We start from the raw sequence: 24,540 nt of genomic DNA, 5'->3' as shown, positions 1-24,540 counted from the left end.
GAAGACCCCCCGCCTGCTGCCGGGCCGGAGGGAGCCGGCTCTCACCTCGCTCTCTGTTCTCCCCGCAGGCTTCCTTTGGGAGTTCGAGCCCAGGTTCGTCCTCGCCCACCTCTGCTCCGGCACCCGGCCTGCCGCCCGCACGCTGCTCTCTCCTTCCTGCTCTTTCCCAATTTTATCCCCTCGTAGCTTTCCTAACGCTTCATGTGCACGCAATTAACCGCCTGCCAGATTTTTAAGAGAAGGAGATGTGCGCTGTGGAGTCCTTCCCTTAACTCCGGCTGCAGTTAGTAATTGGCTGCTCGGAACACAAAATGAAAACAAAGTTTTGTAGCGCTTTTTAAGTCAGCATCTCAGTAAAGCTGTGTAGCCTGGAGAGAGACTGTTTCTCTTGTTGCTGATAACTACAGGCTTGTGTAAATTTTTGACTTCTTGGTAATGACAGAAAATGTTTAAAATTGTAATGATAAGTAATTTTTAAGCTTTTAACTGCTGTTAAGGTTCTTTGGAAAACCTTACACAAGCAAGCATAGTTAACATCAGCAGGGCTACTAGAAGAATTTTTGGGGGGATGTATTTGCTTCTGTGTAACTGCCTTCTGTGTTGGCTGTTTGTCATCTTTTTTAACTACTTTATGAAATTTCTCAAGCTTGTATTTTTGAATATGTTTTTAACATTCTAAACAGGATATTGAGCATTCAGAGCTGGGACATTTGAGCATTTAGAAGTGGGGCTTTTTATGTAGAGTCTGTGGGTGGAATAGAACTTCCACTTGAGTTACTCAAACATAAAATGAGTTAGGACAGCTACTAGAAGCAATAGTCTTGAGCACACATAGGTATAAGTATTAGATGAAGGCAGTTGACACTTCTTTAAAACTGGATCAGGATGCGATGGCCAACAGCAGGAAGATTGAACACGTAATGTCATTATTGTAATTGGAGTAGCGTTACCGGCTATTCTGAAAGTTCTGTGAGACCGTAGTGTGAACAGCATGTGATTAAAAAGTATTACTAGCCCGAATGTTTCTCCACAGTGTGATATTACAAACTTTTACAGTATTGTCTTAAGCGAGCTAAACAAAGGTTACTTTAATTACCTGCATATGAGGAATGAACACACCATAATTGCTGAAAAATTAGTTAGGTGCTTAAAGACTCAGAAGTGTTAGTTTATACAACTGTCTCTTTCAAGGCTGGAAGTGGTGCAAAGAGGGATACTGATTTATTTTTCTGGAGAGGATTGAAAATTTGTAGCTACTTCCTTCAAAACTTCTGAAGAAGTTCTTACATGGAAATAATTCTCAATAAAGCTTTTATTTGCTGCTTGTAAGCCAAGGATTGCAACAGAGTGCAAGTATGTAAGAACTAGAAAGGGAAACCAGAAGTGAAAGGGAAATATCCTAATCTGTTTTCTTTTCTCCATCCTGAAAGCCATAAGAAAGCGAACATTAAGGAGCAAAGCCACCCTGTAATTCAGTGATTTTCATTGTAGAACACTGACTTTGCAGTGCAGAATATTTGCATCTTTAAAACTTGTTGAATCTAATTATAACCTTTCCAACAGTTGACAAAATGCACTTAAAATAATAACTACTTTTTTGATGACTTATGAGTATCCTCTTGAGTAATGAAAAAGTGTCTGTTGGACCACAGAGCTGTCACAATAGCTTGTTAATTAATTTGGTCCATGAGAAGTATTTTGTTATTTCCGGTATACTTTCCTCAGTATTTCTTGAAACTTTGCTATGTCTATTCTTTCTTTCTAGATCAAGTGCTAAGAAAAAAATTAGTTTTAATAGAAGATCCATCTGTGGGGCTAAACTAATCTGAAACAAGTCCCACTTTATTTTGCTGTTAGTAGGAAGCTGATTCATAACCTAAGTTAGCTGTTTACTAGTCAAAAACTATGCTTGTTATCATATAAATAACAAATTGAGCCTATAAATCACAGTCCTGCAGCATCTGAAGTCTTGCGATATGTGTGCTTTGTACCTTAATGATGATTTCAAGGATGTTTTGAAAAATCTTCTATTCAGTAAAATATTAATTTGGGATTGTACTTTCTGAAACTTTGTTTTAGTAGTTTAGGTACTTCTCCCAGGTACTCTGTACTGCAAGAGAGAAAACTGCACCTGTTACTTACAAATATGAAAAAGGAAGGCCGGCTGTAACAGCTGAATTTGTCAAGTAGTTAGGAAGTTGTTCCAGTTATTCCACTGAGAGCTCTGACCCTGTATGTAAAAGAACTCATGCAACCGTCTTTTTTTCTGTGATGTAATTGTGTATGTTGCTATAGGAAAAAAATTACTCAAATTAGGTTTTTTTGATAGTTGGCTCTTTATCGTCTGAGGATCATGACTTTGACCCATCTGCTGAAATGCTGGTACATGATTATGATGATGAGCGAACTCTCGAAGAAGAGGAAATGATGGAAGAAAGCAAAAATTTCAGCTCTGAAATTGAAGATTTAGAAAAGGTAAGAGTGGCTCGCTCTCTCATAAATATCTATACGTGTTGTAACTTTTCTAGTGGAAACAACACTCAACCTATTCTTCAGTTTCTATTGTATAATGCAGTTTCCTGCAACATGCCTTGCAGCTTGTTTAAAAAAAGGAAAGAAGGTTTGGTTAGGAGATAGCAGTGCATCCTCACAAAAAGGCTGAACTTAGCTTCTCAAAGATTAATTAATGTTAAGTTCACATTCTTCTTTTTCATTTAGTAGTCCTTTCGCTTTGTTAAAGGCATCACTGAAGCAGGTTTTGGAAGTGGTGATATTGATGATAGGACTCTTAAGTTTTGTAAGTTGGGTACAGGTTAAAGCTCTACATTTTGCGTACTGTTAGATGACAGCTAGCTGTATCTCATTCTGTTGGTCAGGTTTTGCTTTTCCAAGGCATGACAGATCACCTTCATTTGCTATGTAAATGGTAGTTCTGATATCTTAGTTTCAGTCAGTTTGGCATTCAGTGGGTGTACAAAAATGACCAGTGTGCTCCCTGGCTTTTTCTATTCCACTTTACACTCTTTAATTACATTTTTTTCCTCTTTACACCTGTTGTTCATCTGTGGCAGAGCACCACCCATTTTAAACACCTGCTGAATGCTGAACACCCACAAATTGATGCTGCTTGCATTACTGTTCAGTGACCCACTTGCACCACTCAGCATAACTGCAGATTTTGGTCAACAGAGTTCCAGGAAAGTGTAATTTTTAGCATCAAACATGAGGCTGTGTTTTTTTAGTCCACGTAAAAAAATTTTCTAAATGTGGAGTTGACAGTGTTTATACTCCTGGGGTTTTTTTTCTTTCATAGTGCTACCTTTACAATTACATTTTTGCTGATTATGAACTTGCAATTATAATAGCGAAGCAGCTTGCCAAGTCTGGTGTTGAAAATGGGGTTGTTACCCCACAAAAGTATCGTATTGCTTCTATAATGGAAGGAAGAAGAACTGAGAGCTACTCATCTTAAACTCTTTACTACTTTATTAAGTCCTGGAAGGACTTGGACATCAGTTTATGTTTACCCATTGTTAAAAGTCTTTGCAGGACTAAGACCTTAGCTGACTAAAGAAAACAATTTAATCAGTATATGAGTTCAACAAGAAATTGTTAAAGGTAATATAACTTCTAAAGGTGTAAATATTGGAAAATATTTTTAGTATTGTCATGACGTGAATTGGGTAACTAAAAATATCACTGTTTATTGTTTTATTAATTGTATTAAACAGGATGCAAGTATGGTGATACTAAAATAATTTGATCAAAAACTGTTGGAAAAAAACAAGTTATAAATCAAGACTTTTGCTTGTTTTTTGCTTTCTGTATCATTAGCTAGCTTTCTCCTATTACCTTCTCAACAGTCATAAAATACATTATGTGGGTGGTAGAAAGGAGGGCTTAAAGGTTGCTGTATTAATTGACTTTTGTGGGGTTTTGCACACTTGCAGCTTTTTCTGCATTTCTCCCTTCTAGGGGTGTTGTTAGTGTTTCTAGGATTTCTTCTGTCGTGAAGAAGTACAGGCAAATAATTCTCTACAGTATGAATCAACTAAGGAGCAAATTTTCAATAATTACTCTTTAGTTTCATCCAGTAAACAGTGTTCATGAGTAGCTTGATGGGGCTTCACTATATGCCAAGTGACATGGTTATGAGTTATTTCAGTCCTGTGCTTGAAAATATTTAAATCTTTAATCAAGATTCTTGCTTTCAATTAAGTTTTTCTTTGTTTTTACTTTTGTTCTTCAAAATATGTCTTATCCTTCTAGGCCTGAACTGTTTACAAGTGTTTGGCAATATGTTGAAATGTTTGTAAATCTTCTTGTGTTAGGAAGGAAACATGCCATTGGAAGATTTGCTGGCATTCTATGGCTATGAACCCACGATTCCAGTTATGGCAGGTTCTAGTGCGGATAGCTCTCCAAGTGAACTTGCAGATGAACTTCCAGATATGACTCTAGATAAAGTAAGTCAGAACCGTTTTCCCCCATTTTATGGTTTAAAAGCAGAAATTCCTGTGACCTTAAATTATATTTCACTATCTCTTCATGTTACAAAATAAGTATCTTTGTTAATTTTAATATACAATATTACTCCGAGTTCATTCTTTTTCAACAATATTGAGGATCTGATTGTAGTTACAACTGTCACACAAATGTGTAGCAACTTTAGTGGCACTGTATGACTACAAATGAAAAATCAATAAGTTAACAGTTCTTCTAGAACATGTCCAAAGAACTTTAAATAGGTGGAGTTTTTTTAATGGAAGTGGGATTTTTTGATAATGTATGCCATGTCCAGGAATAATAATTCTGGATAATTCTGGCTTCCAACACACCTGTCAAGTATCAAAACGTTTGTGATAACTTGAAAATGCACTCCTGAATGCTTTGGAATGTTGGTTTCAAATGCATATAATTTGGAAAGGTCGCAACTTTGTGGAGTGAGAAAGAGATTGTTTCATGTGTAGTGACTAGATGTGCTGCATTGCTGATGTAAAAACCTGAAACTTAGTTTCTGTGATTTGCAAGCTAACTTTGAATTCCATGATTTTAATCTGATTTTTGGCTGTAAAGCATATGCAGCTAGTAGTTTGGATTATAAAGTATGTAGGTAGTAAGTATATGTCTTTGGTTTTTTGGTTTGGGTTTTTTTTTTTTCTTTCTGTGAGTATGATGTAATGGTATACTCCACAGAAAGTAGGGTATAATGATGGCTCTGCACATCTGATTCTCATTAGGATTCACGATTGTGTTGAGGCTACAAAAATGTAGTCGGCTTGTTGTCTAATACAGTTCTTTCCCTTCCAAACCTCTATACAGTGGGGTTCAAACATGTCTGCTAGTGGAGGAAGTGTGCTTTTTCTTTCTTAATATCTTATTTTTTTACCTACAGAAACATCATTTTTTGTGTGTTTTGGGAAGATAGCAGGTTGTCTATTATCTGTAACTGTCCTCTCAGCAAAAGCCTACAAAAGCGCCTGGCTGGTTTGTTTGGGTTTTTTTTTTTTCCCCCAGAGTTTAAGGGGTGACAGCCTTTTAAAGCTTCAGTGTATCTGTGATGCAAAGAATCACAGAATTCTAAAGATTTGAGGCAGTTTCCACTGTCATTTTTCATTGGAAGCAGTTGGAAGAACATCTGAGATTGATGCATGCAGAAGTTACTTCTTGTGTGTTTATTTTAATAGAAGACAAAGTGGCAATGAACCCCTGTGTTCATCTGGGAAATGAATGGTTACGTTTGTTCTTAGATTTAGGAGGAGCAAACCAACTTTTTAATTAAGGGAGTATGGTCTGCTAAGTTTACTTATGGAAAATAATTGATTTTAATTAATGAGACTTACCAATTGCTGAATCAAAATGCTCACCAGTCTATATTTGATAGTCAGTCTGAGGTTTTACTTTTTTATTTTAATGATACAGGAGGAAATCGCTAAAGACCTCTTGTCGGGTGATGATGAAGAAACACAGTCCTCTGCTGATGACTTGACACCATCAGTTACTTCACATGAGGCTACTGACTTCTTTCCTCGGCCACTAAGATGTAGGAAGCCTAATTTTGTAATAGTACTGAAAAAGTCTTAGCATTATATATAGCTTCCTAGCTTAAAATATCAAAATTGCAAAGCAGTTCTGACTTTACTGGGAACTGAGGAACAGTGCTTTGCAGGATGTCATACATGAATGTTTTCTTTGGTTGGTGTTACTGATTACCTAAAAGACTTATATTTGGTAATGTGCTCAAAGCACAAGTAATATTAATTTCTCTACAAATACAATAACTTCATAATAGTTAATGTGGTATTGAGGAACACCCTTCATGATTTTCAGTATGTTAGTGGATTACATGAATCTGTAACCCATTCCTTTAAATTAGTGTTTCTCTGCTAAAATTTTTGCTGCTGCTGCTTCTAAGCCAGTGACTCCTCCGTGCAGTCTGTGCACGTGAACTGGGAAGCGGTTTCTTTGTGAATATTTCCCTTCAACACATTCAACATTTTTCCATAGGACTTCATGGGGTGAGCCAAAGTGATTTTCTATGGGATGGGGCCTATGAACCCATGACCACCAAAATTTCACTACCCACAGAGCTTTTATGGGAAAGATCTGAGAACCAGTGGTTCAGTTATCCAACCTGGACGAGATACTCCTTGTTGCCTGTTGCAGCTCATTTGTTCATCGGTGTACTACAGTTAGAGCAATGTGGAGGATTTGTATCACAGTTTTAATCTGGCAGCTATCTTAAGCTATTCCTGGGGGATTTCATTCCTCTAGAGGAGGGGGATGATAAAGAGGATGGGCTGCCTCAGTCATCAGCAATTGTAGCCCTTTGCATGCTGCTGATTGTGTAATAAATGCAAGACGTTGGTATTGCAAGAGAGGTACAAAACCTTTAAATAAATTTTAATGCCCTTTTTTCAGTTAAGCAAACCCCAAACTTGCTGGCACTTAAATGTTGCTTGTGAACTGTTAATAAATATGACACTGAAAGCACGGCAACTTTATAGAAAAAAAGATTAGCCCCTCATCTTACTGAGGATTAAGAAATAGTCATCTTTGTTTTCAGCTATCATGGTTATCTATCAGAATGTTACTTTCTTTGTTAGAACTTTTGGCTGGGCATCTTAAAATTGAATATCCACCATTTCAGGGAGGGACATGTCAGTTCTCTGTGCTGTTGCCAGTTTCATCTTTTTTTCTGATCTCTGTCAATTTCTCAGATACTAAGATAATGTTAAGTTTTAAGATAAACATGTCTAATACATAATATAGCCTATTCTACTAAATTTGCATAAACTGGAAAAAATAATTACCTGTGATTATGCAAGCATATTGTTACTCCGAACATTCAAGGTTGGCTTCTTGCTTGCTAATTCTTAACTACAAAAAGAGAGAGACTGGTGATTATAACAATGACTACAGAAGACGACCCTCAGTTCTCACAGTCTTGGATATTGTGTCTGATGTTGACAATTCTGTTCAGTTGTGATGAAGCTAAAATTGCAACGCTATTTATGAGCATGTTGTTTCTGAAGTTTGGGAATACAAAATAGCTTTAATCGTATTGGAACTGTAGATTCCATTCTGCTGGGGATTGTACAGCTATAAAAATAGAATTACTTCAGAACCCATTACCAGTGTTCCGGATTCTAAAATATGAGTTCTTCTGTGGAGTACTGTATTTGAATTGTTTGAAGTGCTCTGCCGTCTTTCTTCCAAACAAAAAAAAAACCAAACAAAAAGAGGAATAAGCAATCTTCGCTGTCTTTTGCTTATTCCGTTTTGTATATCTCTTCTGTATCTTCACGCTGAGGCAGCCTTGTTTAAAGGAATGTTTTGAATGCCCATTAAAGCTTCTGATGGAAGGTTTTAGTAGGTAATAAAGACATGCCTTCAACTTTACTTTCTTTGTGATTAAACTGAAGTTCTGTCGTAGCCCTGCAAGTTTTCTGTTTTTCTCATACCATTTCTGTAAGGTATAGGCCTTTATTGGAGAAAATTCATGGAGAAAAATTATCTCATTTCCTTTTGGCTCTTCAGAAATATAGTTGTTTGTCTTAGTTGCAGTGATGATAAATGTTTCAATTCTGCAGTATACAAGTACCAGTGCCTTCTGACTTCATGCTAGTTTGATAGAAATGCAGATTAACAGGCTTCTGATAGAAATGTAGATCAATAGACACTTGGAGGTGTCTCCCAGAATAAAAGCAGGGGCTCCTTTCAAAAGTAAAGGATATCTTGTAGTTCTGTGTTTGAACTGAAAATTATTCCTAGCTAAACCCAAATTTCTTTGTGTCTGAAGCAAACACTACATGTGATGGAGATAAGGAATCAGATGGTGAAGATGTAGAGGCCGACAATGGTAATTCATCTGAAGATTTGAGAAAGGTAATGATTAGGTCTTAAAAAAAAAAAAGTTAAATAAGCTTTATTGTTAAGAAAACATGCATTAGAATTTATAGTATGTATCTAAAATAGTACCTTATTTCTGGAATTCTCTGCCAAATGCCAGGTTAATGGCATTTTTAATGCTTTCATGCACAAATCTTAAGTTAATACATTTTTTCTTTTCATTTTTTTTACATCTTCAGGAAATAATGGTTGGTTCACAGTACCAGGCTGAAATTCCACCTTACCTTGGCAGATACAATGATGACGAAAAGGGTAAGTTCTTCTGACTGTTTTTATTTTATGTTTATACACAGCAGTTGATGGGAAAATGTTATTTCAGTTTATAAGGTAAATTCAGTGGCTTAGTTAAAGTCTCAGGGACCTTAAAAAAAAAAAGGGGCACTAGAAAACAAGTAACGCAACCACGTGATTATGTGTCAGAAACGTAATTCTCCAACTTTGGGAGGACATTGTCAAGAAAGCATCGGAGGCTGGATTACAGTGTTAATTCTGAAGCATCTAGTAGTATTAGGAGGCAACAAAATGCGGGTCAAGAAGGAAATATTTTCACCAGAGTATCATAACTGGGCTATGAGCCTGTAACTTAATTTACATAGAAGATCTTCAAACCAGTATTTTTCTTTGCTTGTTTTTTGGCAAGCACAAGTGTGGGTTACAAAATGGATATGGAAAACAAAGCAATAAGCTATTTTAAATTTATCTATCAGGAGTAGAAGATGTAGGTCCTGATACACTGTCTTTTAAAAAATAATGATGTTTTAAGTATGATGTTATTCCAGTGTAAATTTAGGCTAAAAACTGCAGTTGTGCTAGAGTAGAAAAAAGGACTTACTTAATAGAGTTTTATTCAGTATCTTTAGAAACCTTCACTGTGAGAAAAGTGTAGCACGTATAGCTGTGGAATTCAAAAAGCAAATAATGAAAGAAATTTGCTCATGGGTGGAATAGCTGTGAAATTAAGGAACAGTTTGGGGCATATATTAATAAATGAAAGGCATTATTTTTTTTTTTCTGTAAATTTTCAAGGTTCTCTGAGTTACTTGTGTTCAAACTGTAACATTTATGGGAATATTCTAGTGAAGTATAGCAAGTCTTTTCACCCTTACTGACTGCTTTTTTAAAGAATGATCTTTTACAGTAGAGAAGAAGAATGTTCAGTATGGATGGAGCTGGAAGCGTTAACATGTGCAGATCTCCTGGGTTGCTTAAGAGACCTAGGGAAGACTCCTGGTTTATAAGATTCAAGCATGATGCTTATGGGTTGTAAGAAATGGAGGAGTAAGAACCAGTTTTATCTGGATAGTCCTTTTGCTGTTTACACATCGCAACTTCTCCTTAGCCAAGTACTAGAGAAGGGCCAATAGCCAGAGGATGAAGGGGTTAATCTGACAACTTTCTCTGAGTGAGCTGGTGCCAGAGAGAACTAGTGAGAATCTTGTCTGCTTGCATGGCTAAGAGCCAAGAGGTAGCTCCCAGATCGGAGAGCCAGAGGAGCTCCCCTTGGCATTATCAGTCATGGACTCCAGCAAGAAGTGCTGGCTTTTCTTCGTTGGTAAAGGAGGTTGAAGCTGAGTGTCAGCAGTGCTCAGAGAGGTTAGACCTGGCTGTAGGGTTGGAGGATTCTATAAAAGCCTCTTCTGTACTCCCTGAAGACCTTGTGGTGGCAAAGAGGGGCTTGTATTTCTCCTATGTAGTCTCAGCTACCAGAATTGTTCTAGAAGGCAGTTCTGCTCTTCTATGAACTTTACACTTGTAATATGTCTGTCTGAAAGCTTTCCATGTTTTTAAGCTGTAACAGAACTTTCAGAGGAGATGTAATTTTATTCCTCACCTTAGCTTAACTGTTTCTTGCAGCTTTATGAGAGGTTTGAGACTCTTTGTCTCTTCTACTGGAACAGCCATTATGATGGTGTGTTTGAATTTAGTAACTCTCTAACTTTGTATCTCCAAGAGAGTACATGAAACTTTGTGCAATGTTAATCACATCTATTGATCAGAGTAGCAGATTTGTAGTTTTATCTAGAATTGAAACGAGTACAAGCTGACAAAGATTCAGGCTAACTCTTATGTATTTCCAATATGTTGTCTTTCAAATAAGCTACTTAAAGAGGTGCAGACATGATTTCAGTGTACTGTGGAGGAGAACTATACATCCTGATTGCTTGTAAAGTATGCAACCTACAAGTTCTTAGCAGCATTCAGTTGTTAGTGAATGGAAAACCAAATCACCACACTGAGACCTGGATTTCCATTCTGTTAATTAGTTTTTGGCAAATTTTAGTTGAAAATGACCAATTTGTCACCTCCTCTTTTTTTTTTTTTTTTTAAATCTTTAATATTTGAAATATTTACGTAATAGCCTACACTCTTTTACTGTGAACTAGAGTTTATTTTTTGAAAACAGCTGAATAAAAGTGTGAAAGGTTTTGCTAGTTTGTTTCTATGAAGATGATGAATGCATATGCCTAATTTGACTTGAATCACCTGGCTGTCAACAAGCTGCTCCTCTGTAAAGACTCTTGGTCTCAAGAGTTCAGTCCCTTATCCTCATGGAACCTGAATCTCCCCTCCATGTCACACTGCAGAGTCTGTCTCTTAACTGAGGCTTTTGGGGAAAAAGTGAGCTGCAATTTAAAAGTGGCATGTTGGTGCTTGATTTGATTACTTCTGTGTTCCTGTTCTTTGTCTTTGTGAAATAGCTTTTAATGTTACAGGCTTAAAATTGTCACACCTGGTGTTAATGGATTTCTGTTTTAACAGCCTATGAAAATGAAGACCATTTACTTTGGAAACCTGATGTGATCTCAGAAAGTAAAGTTAAAGAATACCTTTTTGAAACCTCCCTAAGAACAGGAAATGAAAAAATGATTGGCAGAATTCCCGAAGGACTACATACACGGGACAATGAACAAGTATGTTTTATACCCTGTTCCGTTTGTGACACATTGCTTTGTAATTAACGTGTTCTCTTTCTTTGCCGTGTATTATAAAGGCAGCAATACTCAAGTTCTTTTTTTTTTTTTAATTAGATGTTATTGAGGTCAGGATCTTATTTGTAGTTTTAAGCACATGCTTAAAATTACGAGTATTTGAATGTTGGCGTTGTTGTGATCTGTGATGTTTCTGATTGCCATGCTGTTGACAAATGCAGCCCTTTTAATAATTGCATATAATGTTTTACATTTTCTTAATTAAACCTTGCATCAACTTTTGAATGGTTTTGGTTGTTATTTTAAAATTTTCATCATGTATAAAAATAAATCCTCTTCTTTTACATTAGATATGCTCACTGAAAGACTGGTTTTAGAAGTCTAGATTGGATATTTGCAAACTTTGACTCTTTCTAAAGATTTTTTTCTGTTTTGTAGGCACTGTATGAACTTCTCAAGAGTAGCCATAATGTTAAAGAAGCAATTGAGAGATACTGCTCAAATGGAAAGGCATCTCAGGGTAAGGAAATGTACCTGGTTTTTCAGAAATGTGTGTTTGAAAAAAAAGAATAAAAAAAATTGTGTAGAAAAACCTTGACTAAGAATGAGCACATTCCTTTCCATGGTGTCTTTAGCACAGATTAGATATAATCTGACTGTTGGCCAGTTGGAAATTCCTGCTAGAGAAGAAGCTTACAACTTGTATGAAGGTTGCAGTATCACCTTTTCACCTTCCCTTCTCTCATTGCTGTTTTAAGAATGGCACAGACTTGGGAGAGGGAGAGCGGTGATTATGCTCCCATAAGGTGGTTCTCACCCACAGTACAGTATCTTGTAAGATCATAATACAATCCCATGACATTTATACCAGAATCAGGAGAACATAGCTGGCTATATAAATAAGTCCCGCTCTCTTCCTCACTGTGCTAACATTGTGCTGAGCCAACCCTAAACTGGTTCTACTGTATAGTTCTATAAGTCTTTGGTAGAGCATGGAGAGCTTTGCTCGAGGTTACAGTGAAAAATGAGCTTCCATTTTGTTTGTCACTAACTTCATTACTTCTTTAAATGAAAATCAGAGTTTATAATTTATCAAGGACAGTTCTTTGTCCTGTATTCTAACATATGTGTTGCATAAAGCAGAAATGCAGTATGAGCCCTGGTATAAGTTAATATTCTGGCAGATATTCCCTATTCGGAACTGCATCCAAAGGTAACTTGACGGTTTACAAGTTAGGTGCTGTGAAAGCTAAGTGTCTAAGATAAAGCTGATGGGGACAATAAGTCTATCAGAGCAGTCCTTCAGAAAGGTCATGTACAAGAAGAGATTGTGTAGGCCTAAACAATAAGGAAGTATCAGTTGCAGGATTGTATCCTAAATCCCACATGTCTCTAGGATTTAGATTCCTGTTTCGGGATTGATAAATACCTCTGCCCATTTATGGTTCAGAGCCCAAAATTCTCTTCTAACGACTAGTACTCACACTCACCCTCTGCCCCAAGTCCTGTGGAGCAACTTATACCCTCATTAAAAATGGCAAAGGATGATAATGCTGTCACTGCCTGTCCCTTAGAGTAACCATTATGCTATGATCTATTCTACCGACTGAAGTTCACTGCTATTCTCAAGATGAGAATTAAAAATCCACCACTCCCAAGATAATTTCTCAACAGTGAGACTTTACATGGGAATCTCTCCTTCTCTTTGAAGCTTGAGAACTCTGTAGTAAGGAGTGCAAAATTAATGGGGTGAGAAAGAAAGAAAATGGCCTTGCAGTGGAATGATTATCACCTTCATCTGGGAGCACAAAGGTCTTAGTTCCAGTGTCTGCTTCCAGAAATGTTTTGAAATGTATTTTTTTTTTTTCCCCCATTGGTTTTAAATGTCAGCCGAACAGAAACTTTTTGGATCACCATTATGAATGTAAGGTGCCTGAAATATCCTTTCTTAATTATGTATAGATGCAAAGCCATAGTCAAGATAGGAAAGCAACAGGGCTTGAGAAAAAACTGACCTATTCAAATAGTTTGCGCTACTTTGTTTTAAAAGTCTTTCTACTTTTTTAGTGATTTTTTGTTGTTGTTGTTTGTAAAACTAAAACTCAGTTTTAAAAACTGCAGGTTTTATCTTAAAAAAAAGAGAGATTTGCAGTTCCTCCTTAAGAAGTCTGAAAGGGTTGTTTGTGGGATCTTCAGGAGCAGATGGTTGGTTGGTTGGTTTGTTCCAAATTGTCTTCTATCCCTTGTTTTTCAAAAGCCTGGATCAGTCTAAGTATAGTCCCAGTCGGTTGGCCCTTTATGGCTGCCTGCGGTATTCCTAGTGCTAAAGCTTTCCTCCATGGTTCATTTTGCCTTTTCCAGGCATCTACTACCTCACCAGGGGGTTTATGAGATCAGGGAAAGTGTCAGAGGTTCTGGGCAGTCTGTCTTACTTGCCATATCCTACCCCATTTCTCAACTATGACTTACAGTGCCATGCATCAAGTCTGCCCAGGTTGGAATGGGTCGGAGGCAGGGTTGGCCATCCTGACCTTCCTGAGCATTATGTTCTATGCATTGTCTTATTTCATCCCTTTTTGCAGTGAGGTACAACTTTAAAACAGTCGGGGCTCTCCGTATTAGTGGTTTCATGGCTTTGGCGGTCTACAGGAGCAGAGGAAGGTTAATCACCATGTGCACCTCTGCCGTTTGTAGCCTGAAGGCAGGCTGCTTTTCTAACGGCAGTAAAAAGTTCACCTTACGATCTTATTGGTATAGCAGTGGGCTCCCCTCTGTCCTGAGGGTCTGTACCTCCTGCCCAGCATGCTACTTGGTGGGTAACAGAGTGTGGTTCAGTGTTAGGGCATGGTCCCTCGTTCAAGAACGCTTCTGGTCCCCAAAAGCCATCCTGATCTAACTTAGTATGATCTCCTCCGGTTAAGGAGACATGCTAGAGATACTCAGTCTTGCTTTCACAGGCTTCTGCCTGTATTTTTTGTGCAGATTCGCCAGTTGGGGGTCCCATGGAATGGTCTTTATGGTATTTCTCTCATTGCCCATTTGAGGTCTGGCACATACCTCAGTTTTAATATTAGGGGCTACCTTAAATTCCGATTCATCTAATTCACTCTCATCGTTAAGTTCTTCACTGGGCTCTTCCCAAATATCTCCATCCAAGTCTTCTGGGGAAATGACTAGCTTAAGAATTTTTACAGGATCTGGGGGGACTGGAGGCCCAAATTATTATGAGTTCTAGTTTATTCTCCTCCCTCGGTTGTTTAAGCAATTGGTCTATTCACAGAGGTAGCAGCATTTCTTGTTGCTTTTCTTTGTTCAAACTCACCTCGTAACATTATCAGTTCTTGTTCTTCACATTCCTTATACTGATGTGCAGCTCCTAAATACCTCTTCAGCGTCTTCTGTACTATTATTACCGTCTCTTTACCATCCTTCGGTTTCCCTCTTACAAGGTTCCACTGTTCTTTTATCTTATTCCAATTATCCTGCTTTTCACGCACCCAGTCATCTCAAGATTTCAGTGAAGGGTTGACTCTCTGCCTCCACAAATAGTCAGTGATTGAATCTGCCATCTTTTTTGTCACAGGTAAATTTTTAAGAAAAATCATCATTATGGGGTTAACTAAAAGGTTTTATTAATGATTAAATAATAAAATTATGACTGATGATTGGTAATTAAATTTAATTAAGCAATAATTGAATAGTAATTACACAGTGATTTAACAATGATTTAACAATTAATAATTAGGTGGCAGTCAAACACTGTACTACTTACCATGCTTCTAATACTTAAGATACAGCTTGAGATATATATAGATATATATATATATACATGTCACTAGCCTACAATATACTTTTAGGCTTGATGTAAGATGTCACTTACCTTGTCACAGCCATCAGGCACTGGGTAAGGGGTGTTTCAACCCTGAAGGGTAACCTTCAGAGGCGTCCCTTCCCTGCCCAAGGGGAGACCACCCCTGTCTGTGCAGCCTGCTGCCGTATGGGAAAGCTCAGTGGGCTCAGGGAGGGCTACAGATACCTATAGTGTGAGGTGACTACTCGTAGTCAGCCCCCCTTTGTTGTGTGTGCATGTGCGCAGCTGTAGCCATTTTAGTTTGGCTACTCCCAGCGCGGGCTGGTACTGCTAGCTCCCTGTAAGACATGGCCTAGACTCCTTCGTTCTGAGAAGATACAGCCTAGCGCAGTTCCTAGGGCTTGCACAACGGGGCTGATTGCAGTCAGGACCACTTGCCTGCCATGCCTGAAACAAAGTACTGCTCACTCAGAGTGGGGGCGTCCATCACAACAGGTTGTCCCTTCACTCTCTTTTTCCAACAACTGCTGTTCTTTGTATCCTATGTGAGAAGAAATAGTCAGAAAAATAATCTCACAGATACCTTGGTGATGTTACCTAATCTTGGTTTTTTGATGACAAACATTAAGAAATAATACATTTTTTGAATGTCCTTTGCCCTCAAGGATAAAAGATTTCAGAAATCAAACTCTTTATGAGTCTTTGTAAAGAAGAATGTTAGATTTCAGGTGGGATATCTGGACGGTAAAGAACACAGATCTAAAAAACTGAACTGTTGGGGTTTTTTGAATGCATTTGGATACTCATTCATTAGCAACAACTGTTTTATTCTTTGTAAAAGGTTAGTGAGTGAAAACAAGTTTATCATGCTACTTTTGTAATTGTCTAGAAGAGATGACAGCATGGACAGAAGAAGAATGCAGAAGCTTTGAACATGCACTTCTGATTTATGGAAAAGACTTTCATCTCATACAGAAAAACAAGGTTAGTATTTTACAGTTAAATCGAAGAACTGGTAGATGATACAATGATGAAAATCTGAAAAAGCAATACATTTGTCAGAAGCCATGCAGAAAGGTGAAATAAGAACCAACATAGTAAAACCAGTTTGGCATTTTTGTGCTAATTGTTCCTCAGATGTCATGGGAAAAGCTAGGCATTGCAAGATGGGTCAATGTATTATCTCTGAAATCGGCTTACATTGACATTACTTCCATTTATGCATTTATATTATAATTTAGTTTAAATGTATGCCTCTCCTAGAAGTACAGTATTTCCATACCATGGCTGTGGGAGTGGAAAATGCATCTTTAATTAACTTTTTTTTGCCACCGGGAAGGTGTAATTTTACAGAAACAGGCTTAGCTCTTTGTGTTTTCAGTCAGTACTCTTGTTTTCTGGCCAGTGAAGGAGTTCTAATCTTGATCTGGATTGTTTCTGATTGATTCCTCTGTGCCTGAAGAATAGGCTTCTTTATTTTTTTTTTTTTTTTTAATCAAAAAGCAACAGTTGGCAATATGGATGTTTCCAAATTTTCTGTATATCTCCTTTATGCTTTGATGCCACCTTGAGGTTCTTTTTTCTTTAGGAGTCTGGTGGTTTTGCTGTATTTCAGGTAAACTTTATAGGGCTGTCCTAAATAATGTTTGGGTGGTTCAGATTTTAAGTGGACCTTACCAATAAACAGTGATTCATCAGAGATGCAAAGAACTAATTTAAAAGGTTTTTTTCCAACATGCAGCAAAGTATGTGGCTTGATGTATCTGTCACTACGAACCAGAATTTGTCTAAGAAATCCGCTGGGTTTTTTTCCAAGCAGGTAAAATGCCAGAAAGTTTAGGGCAAGTTCTGGGACCCAGCATAAGCTGATGTCCCTTGTATATGGGAAGTACCAGATAGACAAGATTTAGCACGTGGAGACATTTAATGAGAGATGTTTCCTTACCACCGTATTGCAGAGCTTTGTTAACTGGGACTCTGTATACTAGCATGTGGACATCTTTTCATTTCCTCCCCTGCCTGGTATGTTTGTGTCTAAACTAGCAAGGCTTACTACTACACCCAAGGCATTTTGGATTTGCCTCTGATGTTTCTACGAGTTTGATTAAGCTCAAGTATAATTTACTCCCAGATTGTATCTCGATAGAGTTATATATTCTCGTTGTAAAACTTAAACTGGAACTGCGGGCTGATGACGATGTGAAATGGTTCTGCATCTAAAAAAGGATGTAGTTTATAGGAGTATAGGTAGAAGTGATGACTTCTTCTCCAGAATCTGACTTCACATAGCAACCTCCATTGTGGGGAGAGAGTCAAGCAGTTAACATAGATCAAAATGAGTCTTTTGAGTTCTTTATACCTTCCCAACAAGCCTACAGTTTGATTTTCTTGTTTAAGCATTTACTCTTGTGGTTACCTGTTGTCAAAGCCTCCACAGTTCTGGACTTTCCCAAACGGAGTAAGTACCCACAGCCTTCTCTGCTTCACTTCTCTTACATCATTGATTTGCTCAGCTTTTTCCATCTTAAGAGAGAGTCTATCCTATAGTTTAAAAAATTGTTATATGTATTTACATATGTAAATGCATCAGATGTAGACACCGTTTCAGTTTAGTTTTAAAAAAGCCAATAATGCATACAGTAGAACAAGTGTAATATTTACTTGAAACTGTAGATCTCTTTGAAGTCTCCTAATTTAATTGGTTTGTTCCAGATACTACAACAATAAAACTTAACAATATGGCAGGAATATGGGAATCAGAGGGATGTCAAAACATAAGTCTTTGCTTTAATCTTGTCAATTATTCTTGCCTTCTTTTAGGTAAGAACCAGAACAGTTGCTGAGTGTGTAGCTTTCTATTACATGTGGAAAAAGTCAGAACGTTATGATTACTTCGCTCAGCAAACAAGATTTGGGAAGAAGAGATACAACCATCATCCAGGAGTTACGTAAGTAAAACATTATTGGAGTATGTTTTCTGTTGCAAATAGTAAATACAGAAGATTTCTTTTTTTTTCTTTTTCCTTCTGTCATTGCAGTGTAATGCTGCAGTGCCTGTGGCAGCTGAAATTAAATCCATCATAATTTTTAGGCCATTTAACCTTTTCCAGTTAAATAATAAATTATGGATGCAATCTTCTTTTAGGGACTACATGGATCGTTTGGTAGATGAAGCAGAAGCCCTTGGTGGAGCAGTGCATTCTTCAGCCTTAACATCTAACAGCCGAACAGAAACCATTCCTGATCAACAGCTAAGCATTCTGAACTCTATCACTGCCAATGAGTTGACAGGTAAATCAAGAAAAATAAAATCTTTTTGTTGTGACTGTGCAAACAACTATTTCATTTGCATTTGTGTTCATCTTTTTTCCAGCATTGACAAATAGCGTAGCTACAGTCTGCCACACTTCAGATGTGAACTGCCTGGATGACGCCTTCCCTCCAATGGACAGCTTACCCCGAGCACCAGTTAATCACGTGCCTGTTGGAACAGAAGAATTGCTTAACTTGCCTAGCAATGGTGAAAGTGATTGTTTTAATTTATTTGAGACTGGCTTCTATCATTCAGAGCTAAACCCGATGAACATGTGCAGCGAGGAGACAGAAAGACCCGCGAAGAGATTGAAAATGGGAATTGCTGTCCCAGAATCCTTCATGAATGATGTCTCTGTAAATAACCTTGGTGTGGACTTTGAGAACCACACACACCATATTACCAGTGCCAAAATGGCCGTTTCGGTGGCTGACTTCAGCAGTCTATCTGCAAATGAGACAAATGGTTTTATCAATACCCACACTCTTCACCAACATGCTGCCCTACACTCAGAATGACTGTGGAAAACTAAACAAACAGTGGGTACTTTATGCAGTAGTAGTAAACTTGATGGGAGCTATCAGGTTTGCTTAGTCTTTCACTGGAAGTTTGAACTTTATGACATCAGTGATGTCTTTGTATGTATAGAACTATATCTTGATTTATCAAGAGTAATTTCTTTTTTCAGTCCATAAATGTGGAAATGTCATAGGATGTTTGGCAGAGTTTGGGACTAAGAGAACTCTGTGGTGCAGCTTTAAGCTCTGCTTCAATTTTTTTTAAAGCCTGTAGACGGAGGCCACCATTTCAAAACCAGCACAGAAGTTCTGAATGGATTGGAGTGGCTTTTTAGTCTAAGTTACTTTTGCCGTAACGGATGCAGTGGAATAACAATGTTTACAGGTACCAATCCTGATCCCTGCTCAATGTAGCATTTTTTTTTTTTCTTATAAAGGCAGGGATGGGTTTCTTTAATTTAAACTGCACAAACATACAAGGATGTTTTTTAAACGGAACCTTCTCTCATGTGATACTAAACTAGAGCACTTCAGTTTACAAAACAGCAAGTTCATCTTGGTGGAAGCTAGCACAAGGGACTTATAACATGAGTAAAGTGTGAAGACCAACACTTTGATGCTGTTGCAAAATTATAGGCCATGGCTACCTTACACAGAAGTAATTACGCTGCCATAGGTGTCTGTGTACTTCAAACTTACTGGCTTAAACAGAGGCTTTTTAGGCTATAATGTATTCAGATGGGGTTTGTCCACGGCTTTGAAGAGTAATGTAATCATGTACCATAACTTTCCTAAGGCAGCTGATGTTGCATAAAGCTACAGTCTGCACAGCTTAGGATTTACCACTAAGCAAACAGTCTGCATTTGGAAGACACCTTAAATGGTTTGGAGCGCTGCAGTTCAAAGTGTTAGAGTTTTGAGGGACTATATAGTTTAGATAGGAATAATAGTAGAACCTTGAAGTATGCATTTGAAAGTTTTTCTTTAGCGTGGATTGCATTTATTTGTTTTGGCAAGTCATTAGCTCAAAAATGGCACTTCACTACCTTGGTCACGTAGGAGAGGATGAGTAAAAATGTCCCCCATAAAAGCAACTGTTTAACTTCAGTAAATGTTTTATTTTGAATACTGAGTGCAATTTAGCCATCCAGGAAGTTTGTCTTGCAAACGTTTGTTCTAATTCTTGCAGGAGAGTCAGACCAAACATAGTATTGGCTCATAACATGTTGTTGTAGCGTACAGCTTTCAGGGTTTTTTTAATGAGAATCTGAACCTTGCTTCAATAGGATTTCCCCTTTCCCTCCATACTTCTTCTTTGCACTGTTTGTATTACAAATTTAATTGCCACTAATTTGTTTTCATTACTCAAGTGATTAAGTTTGCATTGTTGATATTTGTAATAGTTGCTTCAAGGTTATGCTAAGTAATTAGAAAGTAGTGACTTTAATATTTGAAAGGGAAGAGGGTATTTATTACGCATACTGTGAACTGCATCGACATCCTGAGTTTCGGATGCAACGAGTGGAGTTTTCTTTACAGCATTGTAATGAAGATTGCTTTGAAGTGTTTACATGGTAGCACATTTGCCACATTAAAAACAAATTAGTTTAGCACAGTGGACAAAAGTAGAGATGATGTTGTAACTTAAACGTCTGAAGCATGCGGCTTCATTAAGTACACAGTAAGTAACAGGTAGCCTTGGCCCCGTGTTGTACTCTTGACATTTTTAGCCAAGTTGTCAGCTTCTTGTTGCTGTGTTTTGTGCTGAACTTTGTACCTTGTTTCTTTTGTTTATGAATCAACACATTTTATGTAATTTTGTAAAATACTGGCCATAATCCTCCATTGTTATACATTCAAGCTTATCTATGGGTTTACAGCGAGTGGCTGGTCTGTATAAAAATCATTATACAAAGATGACTGAATGCTTATACCAGTTGCACTTAAATGAACATGCCCATTCTCATTAGCTGATGCAGTAATATATTCAGTTTATCTATGCATTGCTGGGCTCTTAATGTAGACAGAGACTTGTCTAAGGTTTGGGTTGTCAGCAGGTTGAATGGACACTTTAGTTATTTAATAAAGACTTTTGACCAAAATTCAGAAAATGATATGAGAGAAAAATGAATTCCGGCTAGTCTAATAGATTTTTAAATGCTGATCTTATTTAGCCTGTTGGCTAGCTAGCTGGTAATCGTTTACTTTTAATTCCTTGTTAAAATGAGGCAATAATTTGCAAGATTTTGTAAATATGTAAATTCTTCATATCTTTTTAGATATCTATTTCAATATTTTCTGACTACTTCTGTGTATAGTAACATTTTTGTGCATGCTTGATGTGACATTCATAAATTTGTACCACTATGACTTTATCCATGTAAAATAGCTATTTATTGAACTTTTTCTTTTAAAAGCTGGACTTACTTATTTTTCTCTCAGTTTAAACATTTAAATGGAGAACTTGTTACTGTTTATTAAAAGAATTGCGTTTTGAAAGTCAGCATGAAGATAACTGAATTGCAACCATATGAAGAAATTACATTGCCTTGGTTCTCAGATGGTGAAGCACAATTCTTGTAACAAACTGTGATGAATTCTTTGTCCTTTGCCACACTTTTTCTTCATACAAACAAACCAAAAAAAATACATAATGGGCAATTGCAGTGTTGGTAAATGTATCTTTTTTATGTACAGGGAACCTGAAGAGGGTAGCCGATTCATTTAGAAGTGTAACTGGTGCTGTGATGATAGCAATACTTTTACTTTGGTTAGTCATACGTCACCTTCTCACGCTAGGTTTTTAAATGTTTAGTTTTCCTCTTGTCATGGTCAAACTGCTGAATTTACTTGAAGGATGTACAATACTGTTTGAAGAATACTAAATCGTGTACAATTAGGTCAATGAATTGTGCAATTGTTTCCTGTTTTTAATTTTTAAAACTGAGGGTCAGAAATATAGGAAAACTTCAGATCGGGTAGGACATAGTGATACTACTTAATTTAACCAAAGTCTCTAGTGGGTATTTCAACTTTGAATGTAAACTAACGGATAAACTGACCAACAGGGACACTATTTGCCCAGCGTTACAAGCACATTGTCTACAGACGGGGAAACTAAATACCGTAATTTATAATGACAAGGTTACTATTTTTTTTATTCCTATTTTTCACTGAAAGAAGAAGGAAGATACTATCAATTGTAAAATACAGTAGGCATGGTTATAGTCCTCCTAAATAAAACAGAGACTCCAGTTATTCTCAGTTCAGAGTAAGTACCCTGTGCGTAACAACAAACCTGGTGACAATCGGAACATGTTTTAGTATCGGATGTTCAAGAGGAAGTCGCTATTGTTGCATTGGTTTTAATATTTGTACATAAACACTGATTTTTTTGAGCATTATTTTGTATTTGTTGTACTTTAATACCTGGTGTACAGTTCCAGAAATAAATGTCTGGAAACCTTTCTTTACTTGTAAAGCTTTTCATGCATCTGCACTGTGCTGGCTGCTGCATTTTCAGAAGTACTTAGCAGTAACTCTGAACGCGTGTCGCGAACTCCGGGTGTGCGCTGCCACGCTACCTAACGCTGCATAGAGGAGAGCGAAAAACACAGCGATGCAGGTGAAATAGTAAGAAGGGATTTCCTTCGAACATCAAAACATTATGGCTGAAGTATAGCAAAATCTTAGCTGGGGCTTACACGTAGCTGCAGAACGACGACCGCAGCCGTACGGCCCGGTACTCGGGGCATGCTGCGGGGAACGCCTTCCTGTCCCCTGGTGCAAGAAAACTCGCCCAAAGCTGTAAATCCGTGTCAAGCTAGATTTCAGGTGTGAACAGGAAAATTTTACTTGGCCTAGGCAATAATACTGAAGTTAAATGATTTGAAATTATTTTTGTCCTGGTTTTCCTTTCCCTCCAGAAAATGAACACTTGGGCCCTGAAAAGCAGAGTTACTCCCTCCAAGATCTTACATACCAGTTCTGCCGAAGGCTGGGATTACTGCCGTGCTTTCCTCCGCCCACTGTGCTTGGTTTTGCATCGGCTAGCACCATACAGCTTCGGGTAAAGAAATCATTATTTTTTAATTGGATAGGAGAGCAAGCTGATACAATGCTGAACAGCAAAAGTTGTCATTTGCCAAGTAGCCTAATGAGCTTTGCTTCCCCTGATTGAAGAGATGCAGGGTAAGTGGCACAGTGGTTGACACGAGGTGCAAAACTTTGGGGAGAAGCTGTGCCTCCCTTTTTCTAGTTGTTTAGCATGAAGATCAGTGTGGTCAGAACAAACCATAAGGACTGACCCCACCTTGTCCTCTCTTGTTTTGAGCAACTAATTGTTAGCCTTGCGATGCTGTAGTCTTAGAAATGGTCTTAATTAGTGTATTTATATATCATGTAAACCTCTGCTCCCCACCTCAGTAGTTGCTTTAACTGCTTACATTTCCACTAAAGTAATCTCGGGAGACATCCACTTCTGCCACTGAAAAGAGAAGCGGCTGCTGAAGTCCTCAGGGTGCTTGGCTTTGTGGCGCCCAAGTCCTTGTTTTGTCCACGGGGGCAAGGCAGCGACGAGCAGAAGTGTAAACCCCAGCCATCAGTTTGCTAAAACAAATTCAGAGCTCCCGGCAGATGGTGTCCCTGGGATGTGGGAGGCAGCCGGGATGCCTCCATGTTCCCGCTCCCCGGCTGCCTTCGCGCTGCGCTGACCTCGCCGCCTCCCCCGCCCTGCAGCGCGGCTCCTTGGCCTTACGTCTGCCCGCTGCGCAAGCGGACTTGACACCGCTCATTAACTCGGCGGGAGAGCATCCCTCCCTTTCGCTGCAGCAACCGAGGCGCCTTTCTCGGTCACCTGGGGAGCTCCAGAACTGGCACGGGGAAGGAGCGCGCAGCCAGGGAGCGGAGCAGACTGGCAGGCAACGAGGAGCTGCTGGGTAAGCGCAGCATCACCTTTATACGCCAAAGTGTCTTAAAGCATGGCTTTGTAAGGCCCAGTGAGCCAAATCAGCAACTCGTAGCCACCACCTACGGGCTTCCTGCCTGCTGGCTCGCTCTGGCCCCTCTACGAGGCGATTCAGCTCACTGCAACAGCAGACAACAGAGTGAGCGAGAAGGCCCCGGGGTGGTGGTTGGTGGTGGTGCTACCGTGCTTAGCAAGTCAGGTCAGACCACGGCAGGGCCTGATGTGCAGTGGGCAGGAAGGAACGGTGGCTTTGAGAGTAACTCAGGAAAAAAAGGAGAGCAACTCAGGAAAAAAAGGAGAGCTTACCAGCTGTGGAAGAAGGGGCAGGCAACCCAAGAAGAGTACAAGGATCTTGTCAGGTCATGCAGAGAGGAAATTAGAAAGGCAAAAGCCGAATTAGAACTTAACCTGGCCACTGTTGTAAGGAATAAGAAAAGCTTTTTTAAATACGTGAACAGCAAAAAGAGAACCAGGGAGAACCTCCATCCTCTAGTGGATGCAAGGGGGGACATTGCCACTAAAGACAAGGAAAAGGCAGAGATACTCAATGCCTTCTTTGCCTCAGTCTTTAATGGCCCGATGAGTTATCC

At 38.4% G+C, this 24,540-nt stretch overlaps 1 protein-coding gene across 3 annotated transcripts; it reads left to right on the top strand.

The window, feature by feature from the left end:
* The first annotated feature begins 6 nt into the window (after positions 1-6).
* On the top strand, positions 7-19,236 carry MIER3 (MIER family member 3). 3 transcript variants are annotated; one of them, XM_035903705.1, is made up of 13 exons: positions 45-93; positions 2,080-2,232; positions 2,330-2,475; positions 4,332-4,466; positions 5,923-6,043; positions 8,303-8,388; positions 8,592-8,664; positions 11,173-11,324; positions 11,781-11,862; positions 16,043-16,137; positions 17,974-18,101; positions 18,299-18,444; positions 18,527-19,236. In XM_035903705.1, exons 3-13 carry the CDS (start codon positions 2,377-2,379, stop codon positions 18,982-18,984), a joined length of 1,575 nt encoding a protein of 524 aa, XP_035759598.1. In that variant the 5' UTR covers positions 45-93; positions 2,080-2,232; positions 2,330-2,376; the 3' UTR covers positions 18,985-19,236. The 3 variants fall into 3 exon arrangements, with proteins under 3 accessions (XP_009646559.1, XP_009646558.1, XP_035759598.1); XM_009648264.2 differs by lacking the exon at positions 2,080-2,232 and having other exon boundaries at positions 7-93; positions 16,046-16,137; XM_009648263.2 differs by lacking the exon at positions 2,080-2,232 and having other exon boundaries at positions 7-93.
* The last annotated feature ends 5,304 nt before the right edge of the window (positions 19,237-24,540 follow it).

Source organism: Egretta garzetta, unplaced genomic scaffold (assembly GCF_000687185.1).
Source record: "Egretta garzetta isolate BGI_Z169 unplaced genomic scaffold, ASM68718v1 scaffold471, whole genome shotgun sequence".
Classification (NCBI taxonomy): domain Eukaryota; kingdom Metazoa; phylum Chordata; class Aves; order Pelecaniformes; family Ardeidae; genus Egretta; species Egretta garzetta.
Note: the sequence above shows the minus strand (reverse complement) of the source record. Positions and strands in the feature narration are given on the sequence as shown.

Bases quoted from the DNA above. Each gene is read 5' to 3' on its own strand.
- MIER3 (XM_009648263.2), top strand. From the start codon at position 2,377: ATGCTGGTACATGATTATGATGATGAGCGAACTCTCGAAGAAGAGGAA. The intron at 4,467-5,922 runs GTAAGTCAGAAC...TTAATGATACAG, and splicing joins CAGATATGACTCTAGATAAA to GAGGAAATCGCTAAAGACCT. The intron at 11,325-11,780 runs GTATGTTTTATA...TCTGTTTTGTAG, and splicing joins ATACACGGGACAATGAACAA to GCACTGTATGAACTTCTCAA.